The sequence below is a fragment of the Xiphophorus hellerii genome, chromosome 14, assembly GCF_003331165.1.
Source record: "Xiphophorus hellerii strain 12219 chromosome 14, Xiphophorus_hellerii-4.1, whole genome shotgun sequence".
Lineage (NCBI taxonomy): Eukaryota > Metazoa > Chordata > Actinopteri > Cyprinodontiformes > Poeciliidae > Xiphophorus > Xiphophorus hellerii.
The window spans coordinates 11,551,579-11,567,757 of NC_045685.1; the positions used below are offsets into that span (position 1 = coordinate 11,551,579).

Below are 16,179 nucleotides of genomic sequence, written 5' to 3' on the forward strand. Positions count from 1 at the left end.
ATATTATTACTCAAGTAAAAGTGAACTGTACAGTGTGGTTAGACTACTCCCATGTGCACTTGCTGCATCCTTTGGTTGTACTCTGAGACACTTGACCAGGAAAACGGGTCGCTGGAGGCAGGCGCTACATGACTCTGTCAGTCCTTTTTTCATATGCTGAGCCTCCTGATGGTTTGACATGAAGCGTTGATCTATTTTTCATGAACTCCTCACAGAGTCTCCTGAGTCCAACTCTCTGACACCTCATGTCCCACTCACATTCACACTAAAGAGAACAATGCATCTCAGCTGTAACCCAGGTTCTTTTTGCCCTAGAGGCTGAACCCTTTGAGCCTATCGCTCTCACTTTCCTACTATCTCTACTGCCAGATTCAAGTACAGAGATATAAATGACCCCGACTACCCTTTCTGTCATTAGTTTTTTGTTGTTGTTCTTCATGCAGGAAAAAGAGGGAATCCAATGGGAGGCGAAAGACGAAGACTTTGAGGACTTCGAGGAGGACAGCGAGGACAGAGTGATATCCGAGGTCAGCATCGGGGTTCCCACCGGCGCAGAGGAGGAGGAGGACGACCACATGGAGTTCTGTCGGGTGTGCAAGGACGGCGGCGAACTGTTGTGCTGCGACACGTGCACGTCCTCCTACCACATTCACTGTCTGAACCCTCCGCTGCCCGAGATCCCCAACGGAGAGTGGCTCTGTCCGCGATGCACGGTCAGTTCACGTTGCACGAGTCGCTTTTAACTCGAGGAAGAACTTTTGAGATTCGATTTGGAGATGTGTCCTTGCTGCAGTGCCCGCCAATCAAAGGAAGGGTCCAGAAGATACTCCACTGGAGGTGGGGCGAGCCTCCTCCTCCCATTCCTGTCCCGCTGCCCCCTGACGCTCCTCCCGATGCCCCTCCACTGCCGCCCATGAAGGGCAGAGCTGAGAGGGAGTTTTTTGTCAAGCTAACCAGCCAGTCGTACTGGCACTGCACCTGGATCACCGAGCTGCAGGTGGGAACAGCAATAACATTTTGTGTTTTTAGTCCAGGGATTCCCAGACATTTCCATCCCACAGTCCCCCAAACACCATTAGCTTTGAGGGGAAGCCCTTCGCATACCTACAGACAACACTACAAAATATGTAAAGAAACATTAACTTCAAAATCATGTTTCTGGCTTTTATTGTCTGTTGAATAATTATTACATTTGTCTAACGTAAAAAAAGGCGATTAAAGCCTCATACATTCTGATTTCATCTGGCTGTGAGTTTTCAGCATTTTTTGCAGCAGTGTCCTTCACAGCAAGTCTGCTGGACGGTTCCTTTTGTCTTTTTCTTATCAGAAACTTGTCCATTTCACATTAGCCGTGTTAGTTTGAGGAGCAAAGCAGCTTGATTAATTCAATGAATTATTTTTTACGTATATTTTATAATAATGATTGAAAAACAGATTACATTTTCCGATACAAAATTCTGATTAAAAATTTATGATAGTTTTTTTTATTGACATATATTTATATTTTTTTTCTCATTTTCCCTCCAGCTTTTGGAGGCTCCTTACTGCCTCCTGGTGGTGTAGCCTAAAACAGCTTTTTAGTCTACAAAATACATAATAAGGCACAAAATAATATCCAAACCCAAAGGTGAAAAAGCCGATCTCTGGTGAACATAGTAAGCATACACTCGAGTTTTGCAAAAGTATTAATACACGACTCTTTATGAGGAGTGCCAGCAGGTTTCACAATTTGCCACATAATTTCAATTAGATGTAGATTTGAACTTTGACTGGGACATTTTAACATCTACATATGCTTTAAGCTGTTGTCAGGTTTAACACCTATTAAAGACAGATTTAAACAAACACAGGAAAGACAAGAGAGTTAGATTCTTTTCATCTCGCGAGGAGAACGGATAGAGATGTGTTTCCAGTCACAAATCTCCAACCGCTCTGAAAACACATTTGTCCGCTCCTCTCTTTTGATTACTTTCAGAGTCCCTATCACAGAGAACACTGCAACTCTAAGGGGTGGGGGCAAAACACTTAATCACTTAGTTGCAGTGCTAATGACAATCATTAACTAAGACACATGGTATCTTGCACTAGATTATTTTGTTCCAGACACAGGGTAGAACAGAGCATGTTGTACATCTTCACTGCGACGGTTTTATAGCTATCTAACAGGTCAAGGATGTTAGGTTTCTGCTGAGCAACAACCCTGTTGAAAACAGTTGTCTGCTCTTCCTCAGAGAGGCTTTCTGAGAAAGGAATCAAAGTAATTCAACAACACAGAAACATTCTTTATGCCTAAGATGAAACAAAACAAATAAAGGCATATAAGACAAGAACATTATAAGTCACATGAAACAACAAATATTTGATAATAATATATACAATTTACCTAACAACTGTAGGATGCTTTAAACAACTCTTCTGCTTTAAACTACAGAAGAGTAGGGTTGAAACAATTAATTAATTAATCATGATTAAAATAATCGTTATATAATTTACTAATTAATTAATCATTCACTGGAATATATAATCTCTAAAGCATGCTTGTTGCAGAAAGAACAACAAGCTCTGAGCGGCGATTAAATCTGGCGTCTTCTTATTACTCACGTTCATCTTTCAGCTGGAGATCTTCCACTCGGTGATGTACAGAAACTACCAGAGGAAGACCGACATGGACGAGCCCCCCAGCCTGGACTACGGATCGGGCGCAGAGGACGAGAACGGAGTGTGCAAGAGCGAGAAGAGGCGGGCCAAAGATCCCCACTACGCCCTGCTGGAAGACAAATACTACAAATACGGCATCAAGCCCGAGTGGATGATGATTCACCGCATCATAAACCACAGGTAGGCTTGATTGCTCCTCTGAGAGTGTGTGAGACGGCTGGGTGAGACGCTGCTCACTGTCCTCCACATGTCCCTCTGCCAGCGTGGATAAAAAGGGGATGTACCACTACTTGGTAAAGTGGAAAGATCTGACCTATGACCAGTGCACCTGGGAGAGAGATGACATGGATGTACCCGACTTTGAACTCCACAAGACCAACTACTGGAGACACAGGTTGGACTGCACAGTCATGCTGAACACACACTGGTTTAGAAGCAAGAAAATACACAAAAGCTGATTTAAAAAGACCAAGGCTTCTTATATTAAGGGATTAATAAACTTATTCATTGTTAACTTTGTCCTATGTCACAAATCGTTCCTGATAGAATTAAGGCAGCATTAACAGAGTCTCAATGATGTCTTTGTTGTCATTCAACAGGGACAACATCTTGAAGGAAGACCCCGATAAACCCAGGAAAATGATGAGCAAGGAGGGAGACGGTGAAGAGGAGGAGTCTCTTCCCTCCCCACTCACAGATGTAAGTGAACAATGACTGCGGTTTCCTTAAAAAAACGTGTCTGCTTCCTGAACTCTACATTTTTCTGCAAAATTTATAGAGGAAAACTCTTTCAGAACTGTATTTCGTTATGATTTCAGACTCATTTTATGTGGACCGACTATTCTGACGAGATTCAGTTCACAGAGTTTCGACAGTCTATAAAACTATAGAAACGTATGGAAATGGGTATCCTCCAGATGTGGAGAACTATGGAGACATTTTCAGACTATATTTTTTAATCATAATCTCTAATTACCATTTAATTTTTTCAATCTTTCTTACTTGTCTGTCTTTCTCTCTTTTTTTCCTTTGCATATTTCATATATAAAGCCTGTTTGCTATATAAATATTCATCACAAATTCATTGTAATAATTAAAATAAAGGTAAATCACTGAGAACCCTTTTCTCAGAGCTAAGTCTGAGAAAAGGACGGGAAATACTTATATTCCTTCGCTCCTTTCCGGCCCCACATTTAAAACCTAAACTCTGCTGGACCATCTGTCATAATGAACCTTTGCGTTCTTGCTTGTTGGAAAATGTGAAAAGAATTTGAATTTGGAGAGAACCTGAATTTTTTTCCACATTGCTGAACACAGCTGTTATGACTTAACTGTATGAAACCAAGCTTCTTGTAAACTTTGTAAACTAATTATGATACTTTTTTATTTTTATGACTAATTGAAGCCTAATGATTTTTGACCATTGTAGTAGTGTATCGTTGTAGAATGGAGTTAAATAGCCTCTCTGTTTTGTTGGCTGTCGTTGCTCCAGCCGACGATCAAATACGAGGAGCAGCCCGACTTCGTCACGGCGACAGGCGGCACCCTGCACCTCTACCAGCTGGAGGGCCTCAACTGGCTGCGCTTCTCCTGGGCTCAGGGCACCGACACCATCCTGGCAGATGAAATGGGTTTGGGCAAAACCATCCAGACAATCGTCTTTCTCTATTCACTGTTCAAGGAGGTACTGCTGGGATCGTTTCTGCTTTATCACAATACGGATTCTGTAAGGGGCATCAACACCAATCTGCTTTTCTTTCAGGGCCACACTAAGGGTCCTTTCCTGGTCAGTGCGCCCCTCTCCACTATTATAAACTGGGAGAGGGAGTTCGAGATGTGGGCGCCCGATTTTTACGTGGTGACGTACACGGGAGACAAAGACAGCCGGGCCATCATCAGAGAGAACGAGTTCACGTTCGACGACTCCATCAAAACCGGAAAGAAGGCCTTCAAACTCAGGGTCAGATGGGACTAATGGTTGCTAACAACTCCGACTTTACTTTTTTTCTTGATTTTTTCAGAAAAGCATCCGTCTATTCTTCATCTGTTGTTTCCCTTGCTGCAGCGCGAGGCTCCCATTAAATTTCACGTCCTTCTGACCTCCTATGAGTTGGTGACCATCGATCAGACGGCGCTCAAGTCCATCGAGTGGGCGTGTCTGGTGGTGGACGAGGCTCACCGCCTCAAAAACAACCAGTCCAAGGTGCCACTCCTCTGTTAATGTCACTGTTAATGCTTTGGTTGAAACGATTAATCGGATTAACAGCGATTAATCGATTATTGAAATAATGGTCAACCAATTTAGTAATAAATTAATCGTTAACTTAAACGAAAGCCAGTTGCTGAAGAGCAGCATAGTCATAGCAGTCATTATGTCAAAACTGTACAAAAATTATATAAATTTTGCATTCCAGATGAAAAAACAACTCTTGTCTGTAAATATGTTCCACCTAGAACTATGCTGCTAGCTCCACCTGGCTCAAATTCTATAAAAAACTAAATCTCCTATTAAGTGCCTTTTGCTGTCCAATTATTAAATTGGTTGATGCAAAATTAGTCAAATAATCTACAAATGGTCAAGCGTGAACTAAAAGAATGCTGTGTTATTGCATTTTGGACAAAATATTTCTTTATTTAAAAAAGGAACTGAATTATTTGTTCATTTGCATTTTTAATGTGTTTCTAATATCGCCTAGAGAAGGCTTAAGTGGTTAAATGAAAAGTCTGCTGATTGTGCCCACTGTTTTATCTGATTAATCATCCGAACAATCAATTCCTAAAATAATTGTTGAGTGTCTGTTATAGCCAGGATGTGTGATACAAATGATCTTTCCTAAAGAAACATGCTGAAAGACTTCTTTTGTTGATGACGATAGAAGACGGATTTGTCTTTTTCTGCAGAACCATGATCAGTAGAACTCAGTTCTTTCTTTGTGTATTTGTAGTTCTTCAGGCGTTTAAATGACTACAAAATTGACTACAAGCTGCTGCTGACTGGAACTCCTCTGCAGAACAACCTCGAAGAGTTGTTTCACCTCCTCAACTTCCTCACCCCGAATCGCTTCAAGTATGACTCTTTTTTATTAAACAAATGTTTTCCCTTAATAATCATTATTAAAGTAGGATATGAATGACAGTTTTTAATTTGAGTCTCTTCTTCTGCACAGCAACCTGGAGGGCTTCCTGGAAGAGTTCGCCGACATCTCCAAAGAGGACCAGATCAAGAAGCTCCACGACCTGCTGGGGCCTCACATGCTGCGGAGGCTCAAGGCCGACGTGTTTAAGAACATGCCGGCTAAGACCGAGCTGATTGTCAGAGTGGAGCTGAGCCCCATGCAGAAGTACGTGTCACACAAATAACCAGCTTAACAACTAAATGCAACGGGTGTAGCAGTAGATGTGTGTGTACCATCAGTTGCAGGTGACCGTGACTTATTAAGAAGGTGCACACGTGTTTTTATTGTGTTTTGAAAATAAACCTTGAGTTACTGTGTAAGACACTCCGTACCAAACTAATGCCAAAATAGCTAGAAATGATGAAGCACAGTTGGTTGGAGAGCCACACGTTTGGTTTTATTTACTGCGGCATACAAAAGATCTTGTAGCTATGCTCTTATGGCAAGACATTTGTGTTTTTTATTCTGTGTCCTTGCTACAAAGTGTCATTTTTGCCTTCTGGTTACTAACTTGCTGTACGTGCTTTGCTACGTCTGATACAGTGTAGCTAATGTCATAAAATATCAGGCACCAACACACACTGAATTAAACCCTATGGATCTTTCTTTTACATGTCCTTACACGGTTGTAAACATTTTTAGCGTTGCTTTTTAATTTTACTTGAAGTTAAGGCTAGAGAATTTCAAAGAAACATTAATTAATACGTTTGCTCTATTTTCATAAGAAGTAAATTTCAGTTTTGGACTTAATAAAATGTTTGCTTGACAAATAGCCTTTAGGGCATTATTTAATTCAAACTGGATGAAAGTTTTCGACATGTTTATTTTTTTTTTAAATGCAAAGTGTATTTAACAGGACTTCCTTAGAGTGCTTCTCACTAAATACGATTCATTCATTTCATTGTCCTTTTTTTCCTTTTTTATTTACTCGTTAAAAGAATTTTGTTTTGCTTTGCATGATTATTTTTTTCCTAATTTCATGGCTTTGTTGTTTTGCTTTGAAAAACAGGAAATACTACAAGTTGATTTTGACCAAGAACTTCGAGGCTCTGAACTCGAAAGGCGGAGGAAACCAGGTGTCTCTGCTCAACATCATGATGGACCTGAAGAAGTGCTGCAACCACCCGTACCTCTTCCCTGTCGCCTCCATGGTGAGAGCAAAAACATAGTTACATGAACATAAGAAAAACATTTATACAAAATTAAAACTCTTTCTAAAACCTAGAAAGTTGAAGTTTGTTCTTCAAATAACCAACTTTGTTGAGCAAATAACTTTAATAAACCTGAACTTGCTGTATGGGGACATCCTGTGGTAAGATGTGGCAGTGCAAGTCACAATACAACGAGATATAATGTTGATGTTTTCGAGAACGTCAACATTTTTGATAACTAATTACAACATTATAACTAATGACAAATCTTGACGTTATTCTTTTATTTGATCTTTGCAGTCATTTTATAGTCATTTTTTCTGTATGAAGCTGCAAAATCTTTATTCATGGTGATTTGTTTCCCTTGTGGCTGACTCACTTACACAGAAAGGTCACTGTAAAGACACACCTTGGTCGTATCCTGTAGCTGTTTGAACTCCCCAGCCCTAAATTCAACTGGCAAACTCAAATGAGTCCCCTAGTGTTAATTCTTTTGTTTTACACGTGTTCTTGCAGGAAGCCCAGAAAACACCCAGCGGGGCGTACGAAGGCTCGGCCCTCACCAAGGCCTCTGGGAAGCTGACGTTGCTGCAGAAGATGCTGAGGAAGCTGAAAGATCAGGGGCATCGAGTTCTGGTCTTCTCACAGGTAGAAAACACACACAGACCCTGGATAAACACGGAGAAACACGTCCACATTTATGTTTTCTGAGCACTTCATGAACACACTCTGACGTTTCAGCAGCAGACTGCGATTTCAGGATGGGCGATCAAAGATTTCCTCTGTATCTTTGTTTTTTTGTAGATGACTAAAATGCTGGATTTATTAGAAGATTTTTTGGACTATGAGGGTTACAAGTACGAGAGGATTGATGGAGGCATCACAGGCGCACTGAGACAAGAGGCCATCGACAGATTCAACGGTAACACAGGAGAGTCATTATTATCATTATTAGGGCTGTAGTGATGCATCAGAAGTTACACAATATTAGGTTCAGATGTTTTGAAAAACAACAAAGAGATCCCCTTTCGCGCTTAAATAAAGTCCCAATCAGTGTTTATTAAAAATGTCCAGTCAGTCTCTTAATTCCATCCAGGTTTCACTTCAGCTTTCTGAATTTTTCAAGCATGTTAAAAAGCATTGAAATTAAAAGATTTTACACCTTAGTGTTTTAATAAACATCCATTCAGTCAATTACACAGTCTTGTGTTTATTAGTGTTTAGATGTTAACTTCATACTGCCTTTTTGCATACCATGGCACATTTTATTTCTGTTGATACAATCCCAGTTATGCTGGTATTTAAAGTGCATTGACTCCACATTTATTTGCGTTTTTTTTCCTGCCTCTCACACTCGCAGCTCCCGGAGCGTGTCAGTTTTGCTTCTTGCTCTCCACCAGAGCTGGAGGTCTGGGCATAAACCTGGCTACGGCCGACACGGTCATCATCTTCGACTCTGACTGGAACCCCCACAATGACATTCAGGTGCAGTTCAGCTCCTCCACAGTAAAGGTTTTCGGTATCACCTTTATTCGCGCCTTAACAGAAACGGGGCTGTTTCCCGTGCAGGCGTTCAGCAGAGCTCATCGCATCGGGCAAGCCAACAAGGTGATGATCTACCGCTTTGTGACGCGAGCCAGCGTGGAGGAGCGCATCACCCAGGTAGCCAAAAGGAAGATGATGCTGACCCACCTGGTGGTGCGGCCAGGTCTGGGATCCAAGGCCGGCTCCATGACGAAGCAAGAGCTGGATGACATCCTCAAGTTTGGGACGGAGGAGCTCTTCAAGGATGAAGGAGAAGGTGAGGAAATGACGTGTGTTGGGATGGACTTTTAGCGAAGCTTGCTCTGCTGATTGAAACTATATCAACTGAAGCGATTAATCGGTTTAATTGTGATGAATCAATTGAAATAGCTGTCAACTAATACTTCGATTAATCGCTAACTAAAGAATACAGTTAACAAGTGTACGTTTCTAAATGTATTTCTAGTATGTAAAATAAGTTTAAATAATTAAATGAAAAATCTGCAGAATGTGACAATTTCTGTTCTCTGATTAATCGTCACAATAATCGATAGAGTAATCGATTGCTAAAATAATAATTAGCTGCAGCCCTAATGTCAACAGAACCCTCTACGAGCTTTTATGACTCTGCCTCTGCCAGGTATGAAGAATAACTCTCGGGACAAAGTTGAGGATGAGGGCAGCGTCATTCACTACGACAGCACCGCCATCGAGAGGCTGCTGGATCGCAGCCAAGACGCCACGGACGACTCGGACGTCCAGAACATGAACGAGTACCTGAGCTCCTTTAAGGTTGCCCAGTACATGGTCCGAGAGGAGGACAAGGTGAGATGGAAGCAGGAGCGACACAGTCACAAAGTTGTACTGACGTGTACTGAATGGATTGCTTCCTGGCAGGGCTAAAGAGAATTTTGGGGTATGCAATGTTGTATTGTTTGTATTTCGGATGTTAGAGTTAAAACAAACTCTTTCTGTTTGCACACACTTGTCACAAACAGCGAAGGTTCTGGTTTAGAGTTTCTTTTACAATTTGCATTACTTACACACACTCAGAAAGATGGAGAGACCTAGAGTTCTCTAGAATTGAGGATGCAGAGCAGAATCATCCAAAATAAACATTTTAATTTATTTGGTCTTCGGCCCAGAAACTGTATACACTCCAGGGAGGCTGCTCTGCTGCAGATTAATGGCAACGCAGTCGTTTCCTTTCCAGAGAATATTAGTTAACCTAGAAATTAAACGCTGCCAAGTTTATCCTTTGTATCATTTGACACTATCTCTATATCAGGAGTCATATTGGCAACTTCCTGGAAACTACAATGAGAAAAAAAAGAGCTCTTCTTCTTATTAAAAGGCAATGATGATAAAAAAAAAAACATCTGACAAGTAGCATGTAAAAGATAAAGACTGTGTCAGAATAAATTGGTACCATGTCAATTAGGGGCTTTTTTGCCCAGTTTCTAACCCAGCACCAGTTTTGCTGCTGAAACAGGAGGAAAGCGTCTTTCATCAGGAGGTGGAGGCGGGCTCATTGGTAACAGCAGCCAATCAAAACATGTGGTACGCCATGTTTAAAAGTCCAGAGGTTAGGGTTTCTTTAAAAAAAAACACAACCGAGTGAAATCACTGTACTTAAGCAAAAAGAGAAAGTTTGATTAACATCATTATAACTCAGGCTGGTCTCTTATCTTCACCTGTCAGAGACTTTAAATACGTCAATACGCTATTTATAGCCGTGCCTAAAACTTTTCCCTGATTTCATGAATGTTTTCGTTTTCCAGCCGCCGGTGCAGATGAGCAGTCAGATGATTAGGATTGTGCAGCATTCACAAGCACCGCTTCGCTTGTTGTTTGAAACGGCATTAATAAACTAAGGTGCCAGCAGTGCATCAGCTGGCAGGAATACCGCGGCTCCAACATGCTGCAGGGGTCACGAGAATAGCGCTAGGCTTGTTTACATCACCTTTGTCTGACAGAGTTCAGTCAGTTTATGTGTTAATCTAAAGTATAAATCTTCCTCTCATGGCAGAAGTAATTATAGAGCGATGCAGGGTGATGATGAATCCAACGAGTTAATTAGACTGCAGGCAGGCCTCAACACATCCAAACTTTTTATAGCTTTTAAATAATGTTTTTAAATTCAGTCAAGACAGAGGTTGGTGTCTTTGGACCAGAACATCTAAAAACAGCTGTACTTACTGACTTTGGATGGGATTAAATTGACCTCCACCAATGATGTCAGGAACCTTGGCATCATCTTTGCCCAGATTAAACCTTCAAATTCACTATTAAACATGTTGGCTTTTAATTCCTATTGTATCCATTGCTAAATTGTTTTCAGGTTGTCTAACCAGCTCCTGAACATTAGTCTAGTCTTGTAGCAGAATCTCAGTTTGATTTGCAGTTCTACTGAGTCATTGGGTCACATTGTAGCTATGGTGGTGCCTATCTACAATAGATATATCTACAATGGCAGATATATGGTAGATTCTAGATATACATATTATATATATGTATATTGTTTAGCATTTCTCGTGACAAATTTCTTATCATGACAAGAATTTTGATTTATCATTATTATGATAAATTCTAATTAATGATCTTTTAAACCTCCCATCCCCAGCAATGTCTTTATTCTCAGAATTTATAGTTTTACTATGTTTTCCACAGTTTGTTCAATGAAAGCATCAATAAATACCAACAAATTTGGAAATACAGTTACCGTGTGCAATTTAGTGATACAAATTACCCTGGGAATATTTTTCAAAAGCGTTATTTGTATTTCTATGACTAAAGTCACGGCCATACGGTTACCTAAAAAAGATGTAATAAATAGTTCTTAAGACCTTTTGTGATAGCAACCTTTATTGCTATCACAATAGTACCGCAAAATATCATGATAAAACGTCAAGTCCATATCGACCACAAATGATATTGAGGGTCGTTGTGTTGGAAGGTGTGATCTCTCACCCCAGTTTGTTTTAGATTTCTGCCACAAATTCAGCTGTTCTCTTACCTTACTTGCTTCGTCCCCGACGTGACTTCTGGCAAACCGTCCCCGCTACTGCACATTACAGTACGATGCCTCAGTGAGTCTAGATAATTAGCCTCTTCCAATCTGTGTGCTTGTAGATTGAGGAGATCGAGCGGGAGATCATCAAGCAGGAGGAGAACGTGGACCCGGATTACTGGGAGAAGCTGCTGCGGCATCACTACGAGCAGCAGCAGGAGGACCTGGCCAGCAAGCTAGGTAAAGGGAAGAGGAACCGCAAGCCTGTGAACTACAACGACGCTGCGCAGGAAGACCAAGGTAATGACCGGCTTTGGATCTGGGGAGGCTCACATAAGTTTGGCAAAGTTCTACCAGCTGTTTCACGCTACTGATGCTGTAGGAAGAGGATCAAGCTTGTGTTTGAGAAAGAAATATTGTTTAGGACAACCCTAAGAATAACTGCAATTTACTGGATTGGTGTTTTACTTGAGAAGTTTGGGGGTGTAAGGCATTATTTGCAGAGTGGAAGGGAATGGGCCTGGCCTATTGACAAAGCACCGTGTGCTGTTTCAGAGTGGCATGCTGACATTTCAGATAACCAGTCCGAATACTCCGTGGGCTCCGAGGAGGAGGATGAGGACTTCGACGATCGGCCAGAAGGTAAGGAGCGATAAAACAAAGAACGAAATACAGAAGACGACACGTGAAAGTCGATAGGAAACTGCTCGTGAAAGATTGTCCGACACACTCACAGGTCTGCGTTGAATCACAGTCTGACTTTGATTTAGTCGTTGCGGCTTTTTCTGGCAGAAGTGCATGAGTTAGACTGCCAAGGATTCCAACCGTCTCCTACAGGAGAGAGATAGAAGAAAAAACTTAAATCATATCAGGAGTGTGTTTTTTTTATTCCTTGACATCCACTCGCGATAAATCTAGGGATAAATCTGTAACATAATGTTAATAATCTCTCCTCCCTCTCAGCTAATATTCCTCCGTGGCTTGTCACACGGTTTCTGTTGGCTGCTCTCGTTCGCAGGTCGGAGGCAGTCACGTCGCCAGCTGAGGAATGAGAAAGATAAACCTCTGCCTCCTCTTCTGGCCAGAGTGGGAGGCAACATAGAGGTCTGTCCACCAAACCAACAAGTCCTTCTTCAACTTCTGGGCTGTTTGATTGTGATTATTTTGGAAATGGTCTAAACCGGCTCTCTGTTTATTTCATAATTAATGTGAAAAATCTTATCTTAAACTAGAGTTCACTGTAAAGCTAATCCATCTCCAAAAAAAAGTGAACTTTCTTGTTTATCCTGATAGTAGTGTAATTATATTGGTCTCCATCGCTCATGTTTTGACTCTAAGTTTATTTTGTCATTATCAAGTTGTTGAACTTTCTCAGAAAAAAACTATTTTTGCATATATAATAACATCTCGTGGAGCTACATAGTGCCTTGCAAAAGTATTCACATCTCTTGGAATTGTTTTAGATTTTTTTACGTCACAACCTTAACAGTATCAGTACTTTTTGCTGGGATTCTGTGTGATCCCAGCAAAAATTGAAAAGTGGAAGGAAAATGATGCATAGTTTTCAATTGTTTGTATGAATACACATCTGAAAAGTGTGGAGTGCATTTGTAATAAGTGATCTTGAGGAAATATTTTGTTGAACAACCTTTGAGTGCAAATCTTTTGGGTGCTGCCTCTAATAACGTTGCACTTTGATAGGCTGAAGTTTTTATCGACTAAAAAGTTTGATTTTGATCTCATCTAAATGGAACATCTGTCCTCCATAGAATTACTGTGTTTATTGTTAAACAGCTGAGATCAGATTTGATCTCTAATAGCGGTCCAGGCAGAATCCTCCTGAGCTGTGGATGTCTGCCACTCCTCCAGAGTTATCTTTGGCTCCTTGGCTTCTTGTCTGATTAATGGTCTCCTTAGCCAACCTCACAGTTTAGGCAAGTAGCTGTATCTTGGTGGGTTGAACTTCTAAATTTAATTGTTCATGCTGGATTTATGGGTAAAGAGTGTTTTAATGCAAAGGTACATCACACTTTTTAGATGTTTATATACAAAAATCTTTGAAAACTATAAATGCTATTTCTTTGACTGCACAATTATGTCCTGATTTGTCGCTGTATGCCATGAAGCCGCAGTAAACCACAGTGAAGTTTGCAGTTGTGTGAAAAAATGGAAATAAGTTCAAGAGATTTAGATACTTTTACAAACTCCAGGTGTTTTTTCAGCTTTTCAGCTGTTCTCAGCACCACTTTTACTTGTAGAAAAATGAAATGCTTCTTATTCCATCAATAGGTTCTTGGTTTCAACACACGGCAGCGCAAAGCTTTCCTGAACGCGGTGATGCGTTGGGGTATGCCGTCTCAGGACGCGTTCTCATCTCAGTGGCTCGTTAGGGACCTCAGGGGAAAAACTGAGAAGGAATTCAAGTAAGTGAAAACAACAAAACAGCTGGCATCAAGTATGCTTATCCTCATCTGACTGAGTATTTTTTATTTATTTTTTATCAACGTATTGCCTTTTCTTTTTCACGCAGAGCTTACGTGTCTCTCTTCATGCGTCACCTGTGCGAGCCGGTCGCCGACGGGGCCGAGACGTTTGCCGACGGCGTCCCCAGGGAGGGCTTGTGTCGGCAGCTCGTCCTGACGCGTATTGGCGTCATGTCTCTGGTCAAGAAGAAGGTCAGAAAATGAAAGACGGGCAGAACAGAGACAGTTGTGACCACATTTTAGTTCTGTTAATCTGAAACAGGCAGTTTGTCTAAAAGACAAATGGAGAACATGTCAGGTTTATAGATGTAAAATGAAGATTTCCTTTGGCTAGTTTTGTTAGCACACAAAGTGTTTGCACATCCGTTAAGTCTTAAAAAGTCTTAATTTCATGTGTATAAAATTGAGGCATTTTAAATGCCTTAAATTCATTTAGGAAATTAGTTGGCCTTTAGTATGTTAATCACAGGTCTTAAATTTTGTCTAGACTGGACTATTAAATCTTGTATATTCTGTTTTATGGGGACTTTTCAGAAAATGTCTGAGTTGTACTCAGACATTTTTATTGGATTCCTCCAATAAAGGCTGTTGCTGAGGGTACCGATATCTCACTGCTAACATCCCCTTGCCAGCTAGTTAGCTAGCTAGCATTTTTGTGTCCATCACGATTAAGTGCAAATTTATCACCTTTTGGCTGGACAAAATGCATAAATTTCTGTGGACATAAGTCTTGCATTCCATTCATAATGGTTGTAAAAAGGTCTTAAATTTGATTTAGTGAGGCCTGCAGAAACTCTGTTGTAGCTAAAAAACCAAAAAGACAACATCTCCCTCAAAGAACACACAGTTCTAAACAGTCTGACCAGACTTAAAGCCAATTTGATCTTTCCTGTTTTTTTTTTGCCCGTTCTGTTTCCCGATCATCATGCAACACCATGGGATGATGTTTAGTCTAACTCTGCCCAAAGAATGAGACCCTCCTGATCACTAGCAGCAGTCTGGAGCTTTTAGAAATGAGTTTTTAAACAAACGCTTCAGACGGAGGGCGACTGCGGCTCGGGCGACAGTGTTGGCTGCAATGTGTCAAGTACAAGCACAAAATAAATAATTGTGATCCAAACTAAAATTTCTGTAAATAAGCATTCTAGAGGTGCAGCCGTTTTCCCCGAAACAGAACGAGGTTGGATTCTGATATTTAAAATTCAACGTCAGTCAGAAAACAACTTTAGTAAAAATGCATGTTAACTGGTTAGAAACACTAATTGTTGCAGGTGGATAATAAAAAAGAATCACACAAATTCCAAACTTCTTTCTTGCAAAGACCTCCAGCGAGTTGTTTTGATTTCTGCAGCTTCCAGTTTGCCAGTTTATTTTGCTTCATTTAAACATCTTCCACCCAATTTGCGGTCCAACCTGTTTAGACCTGCAGCCGTCCTGATCTGCTGTACCAAGGGGAAATGTTTGATAATCTGCCAAGTCCAAATGGCATGCCTTTGGTTTATTTAGGAAAAAAAATTGTAATTGATAAACTATGCACGTCTCAGGCTTTTATTCAATTTATGTTTTGCTCAGTTTTGGCTTTCTCGTGTTCAGATCCAAGAGTTTGAGCACATCAACGGACGGTGGAGCCTTCCGGAGCTCAAACCCGAGGTCACCGTTGACAAATCGTCCTCGCGGGCCTCCTCTCCCGCCGCTAAGACAGCGACTCCCACACCCGACGCAAGCTTCAACAACACGCCATGCACCTCGAAGCCAGGTAGCTGACGCGACGGGCTGTAGATCCAGCAGGGGGTGCTCTAAACTCAAGGCACCCAGAGTGTACTTATCGTTCACGTTTGTTTGTCTGAACACACACAGCGACTCCTGCTCCATCAGAGAGACTGGAGAAGAACGGGAAGGAGGGCGAAAAGGAGGAGGAGAAGGGGGACGCTGATGCCTCTGCGGAAAAGGAGAAAGTGAAGGAGAAGGAGCAACAGAGAGAAGTGGATGGCAACAAGACCGGCGACGCTGAGGAGGTGAGACAATGTCCCTAAAACTCCAACCATACAGCTGGAGTAAGAAGAAAGTCTAAATTATGTGAGATTGACAGAAAAATTTAACTACTGGAAAATATTTTCCTCATTTTCACAATTAAAGCATAAACTTTTATATATAATTATAGGCTGGTGTGAAACAAG

General features: G+C 41.1%; 1 protein-coding gene across 6 annotated transcripts in view; it reads left to right on the forward strand.

The window, feature by feature from the left end:
* Positions 1-16,179, forward strand: part of chd3 (chromodomain helicase DNA binding protein 3) — a 50,470-nt gene that overhangs the window by 8,332 nt on the left and 25,959 nt on the right. For 4 of the 6 annotated variants that reach the window (XM_032583630.1, XM_032583628.1, XM_032583632.1 and 1 more), the window contains exons 9-31: positions 444-713; positions 794-997; positions 2,615-2,838; positions 2,921-3,052; positions 3,258-3,357; positions 4,151-4,342; positions 4,421-4,618; positions 4,724-4,861; positions 5,604-5,725; positions 5,826-5,999; positions 6,844-6,985; positions 7,502-7,633; positions 7,790-7,907; positions 8,346-8,470; positions 8,555-8,786; positions 9,150-9,334; positions 11,642-11,819; positions 12,075-12,161; positions 12,538-12,623; positions 13,809-13,942; positions 14,050-14,194; positions 15,596-15,758; positions 15,860-16,017. In XM_032583630.1, coding sequence (XP_032439521.1) covers positions 444-713; positions 794-997; positions 2,615-2,838; positions 2,921-3,052; positions 3,258-3,357; positions 4,151-4,342; positions 4,421-4,618; positions 4,724-4,861; positions 5,604-5,725; positions 5,826-5,999; positions 6,844-6,985; positions 7,502-7,633; positions 7,790-7,907; positions 8,346-8,470; positions 8,555-8,786; positions 9,150-9,334; positions 11,642-11,819; positions 12,075-12,161; positions 12,538-12,623; positions 13,809-13,942; positions 14,050-14,194; positions 15,596-15,758; positions 15,860-16,017 — 3,639 coding nt within the window. The remainder of the gene's footprint in view (positions 1-443; positions 714-793; positions 998-2,614; positions 2,839-2,920; positions 3,053-3,257; positions 3,358-4,150; positions 4,343-4,420; positions 4,619-4,723; positions 4,862-5,603; positions 5,726-5,825; positions 6,000-6,843; positions 6,986-7,501; positions 7,634-7,789; positions 7,908-8,345; positions 8,471-8,554; positions 8,787-9,149; positions 9,335-11,641; positions 11,820-12,074; positions 12,162-12,537; positions 12,624-13,808; positions 13,943-14,049; positions 14,195-15,595; positions 15,759-15,859; positions 16,018-16,179) is intronic. The other 2 variants (XM_032583633.1, XM_032583631.1) reach the window with 1 other exon arrangement.